Source organism: Bison bison, unplaced genomic scaffold (genome assembly GCF_000754665.1).
Source record: "Bison bison bison isolate TAMUID 2011002044 unplaced genomic scaffold, Bison_UMD1.0 scf7180017850895, whole genome shotgun sequence".
Lineage (NCBI taxonomy): Eukaryota > Metazoa > Chordata > Mammalia > Artiodactyla > Bovidae > Bison > Bison bison.
Window position 1 is genome coordinate 11095 of NW_011481468.1, and position 2209 is coordinate 13303.

A 2209-nucleotide genomic window follows, 5' to 3' on the forward strand; every position below is an offset into this window, starting at 1 on the left:
GTAATATCCAAAATGTATAAGGAACTCATACAATCAATGGCAAAAACAGAACAGCAACCCAATCAAAATCTGGGCAAAGCTCCTAAATAGCTCCTAAATTTTTCTAAAGAAGACATAAACATGGCCAACAGGTATATGAAGAGATGCTCAATATCACTGATCACCAAGAAAATATAAGTGAAAGTCACGGTGAGATATCCCCTCTAGCCTGTTAGGATGGCTTCTAGCAAAAAAGTCAAAAGATGACAAGTATCGGCAAGTGTGGGAAAAAGGGGAATACCAGTACACTGCTGATCGGAATGTAAACTGGTACAGCCACTATGCAAACAGCATGAGTTTCCTCAAAAAATGGAAGTATCCTATGACCTAAGAATCACACTTCTGGGTGTATGTCCAAAGAAAATAAAATCACTATCTCAGAGTGATGTCTACACTCCTTTGTTCATTTCAGCATTATTTACAGCAGCCAAGCTATGGAAAGGCCTAAGGGTTCACGAACAGATGAACGGATGAAGAAATGCGAAATCCTGCCTTCTGCAACGATGGAGAGGCACTTGGAGGACATTATGCTAAGTGAAATAAACCAGACAGAAAGACAAATATTGCATGATCTTACACGTGAAATCTTAAACAAAACAAACCAAACCTTCATAGTAACAGAAGAGAAGGATGGTTGACTAGGAGCAAAAGGGAGATATGGATCAAAGGATACCAACCTTCAGTTATAAGATGAATACATTACAGAGACCTAAAGTACAGCACAGCGATTGCTGTGCTGTTAATAACATATTGTATACCTGAAATTTTCTAAGAGGGATCTCAAGCGTTTTCACTACACACAGGAAAAATGGCAACTGAGGTGATTGATATTAGCTTGATTATAGCAATTATCTCACATTGTATACTTATACCAAACATTGCATTGTACATCTTAAATGTACAACTTTTATTTGCAAATCATACCTCAATCAAGCTGGAAAAAATGAAGATCTGTGGTTCCCATTATATGTTTTGAATAGCACTGATCTAAGCTAGGACACAAGAGTTCTGCTCAAGAAGCTGAGGCCATAGACTTCTGACCAGCTGCAAGCCTCATGCCCTGTAGTCCTAGCCACAGACTGACTGGTTTTGGGGGAGAATCAAATGGATTAATGGGCTTCCCAGGTGGCAGCTAGCGGTAAAGAAGCCGCCTGCCTATGCAAGAGACTTAAGAGATGCAGTTCCATCCCTGGGTGGGGAAGATCCCCTGGGGTAGGACATGGCAACCCACTCCAGTATTGTTGCCTGGAGAGTCCCATGGACAGAGGACCCCGGCTGGCTAGAGTCCGCGGGGTCGCAAAGAATAGGACAGGACTGAAGCGACTTAGCATGCGTACAAAGGGGTTAATACATATAAAGTGCACAGAAGTAAGTCTATGTGTAGCTCTTATTATTGTTACTGTTATTTGTATTATTGACAAAGATTTCTAGAACTTGAACTCAGCAGAGACACACACCAAGGAAATTAAGGCTTGGCCCAGCTTGAGAATTCACATATCACCCATAAAAGATCAAACTGCAGAGAGCTGAGGACCCTCTGTGATCAGCTGGTCCACTCAGGGCCATGATTTGGGGGAGGCGAGCAAGGCAGTTTCCTTGAAGCAGAATTTAAGAGGAGGGGGGAACCAAGAAAACTCAGGACTCTGGATACATAATATTCAAATGCAATATTTTAGTAAATCCAAGTCAATGTCCCAAACCCACAAGGTATAGAAGATCGAAATGGTAAATAAAGATAGGAGGGTATCGCTGGTTTCCACCACCCCAGGCTCCATGCGGCTCGGTAGCCTTGAGCCAGCCCCACCCCACGACCAGCTCTCGGTCCAGGGCAGAGCGATTCTGGAGACAGGCCGGACGGCGCGGTGCCTGGACTGGCAGCCAATGGGCTGCCCTCGAAGAGCCGCCTCCAGAAGGTAGGCATCGGGCCGCGCGGGGCCTGCCGGAACGCCCAGGCTGCCCCGCGGCTCCTCCCAGCGTGCCCCGCGGCCCTTCCCAGCGTGCCCCGCGGCCGAGTCGCCAGACTCCCACTGAGGCCGTTGCAACCTTCAGTCCGCCGGTGGTGCTCACTCGCTGGCACGCAGCACCATGCTATCTCCTTGGCAGGGCTTCGGCTGGACGGCTCAGGTCTTCAGCTCCAGCAGCGCCCTGGAAGTCCTGGTGATAGTTTTGT

The 2209-nt window shown here is 46.8% G+C and overlaps 1 protein-coding gene across 1 annotated transcript in view; it reads left to right on the top strand.

Annotated features, from left to right (window-relative positions):
- The first annotated feature begins 2124 nt into the window (after positions 1-2124).
- LOC104995561 (sodium/glucose cotransporter 1-like) overlaps positions 2125-2209 on the top strand; it is a 17945-nt gene continuing 17860 nt past the window's right edge. Inside the window, exon 1 of the mRNA XM_010849477.1 lies at positions 2125-2202. Within this exon, the coding sequence (XP_010847779.1) occupies positions 2125-2202 (78 nt within the window). The remainder of the gene's footprint in view (positions 2203-2209) is intronic.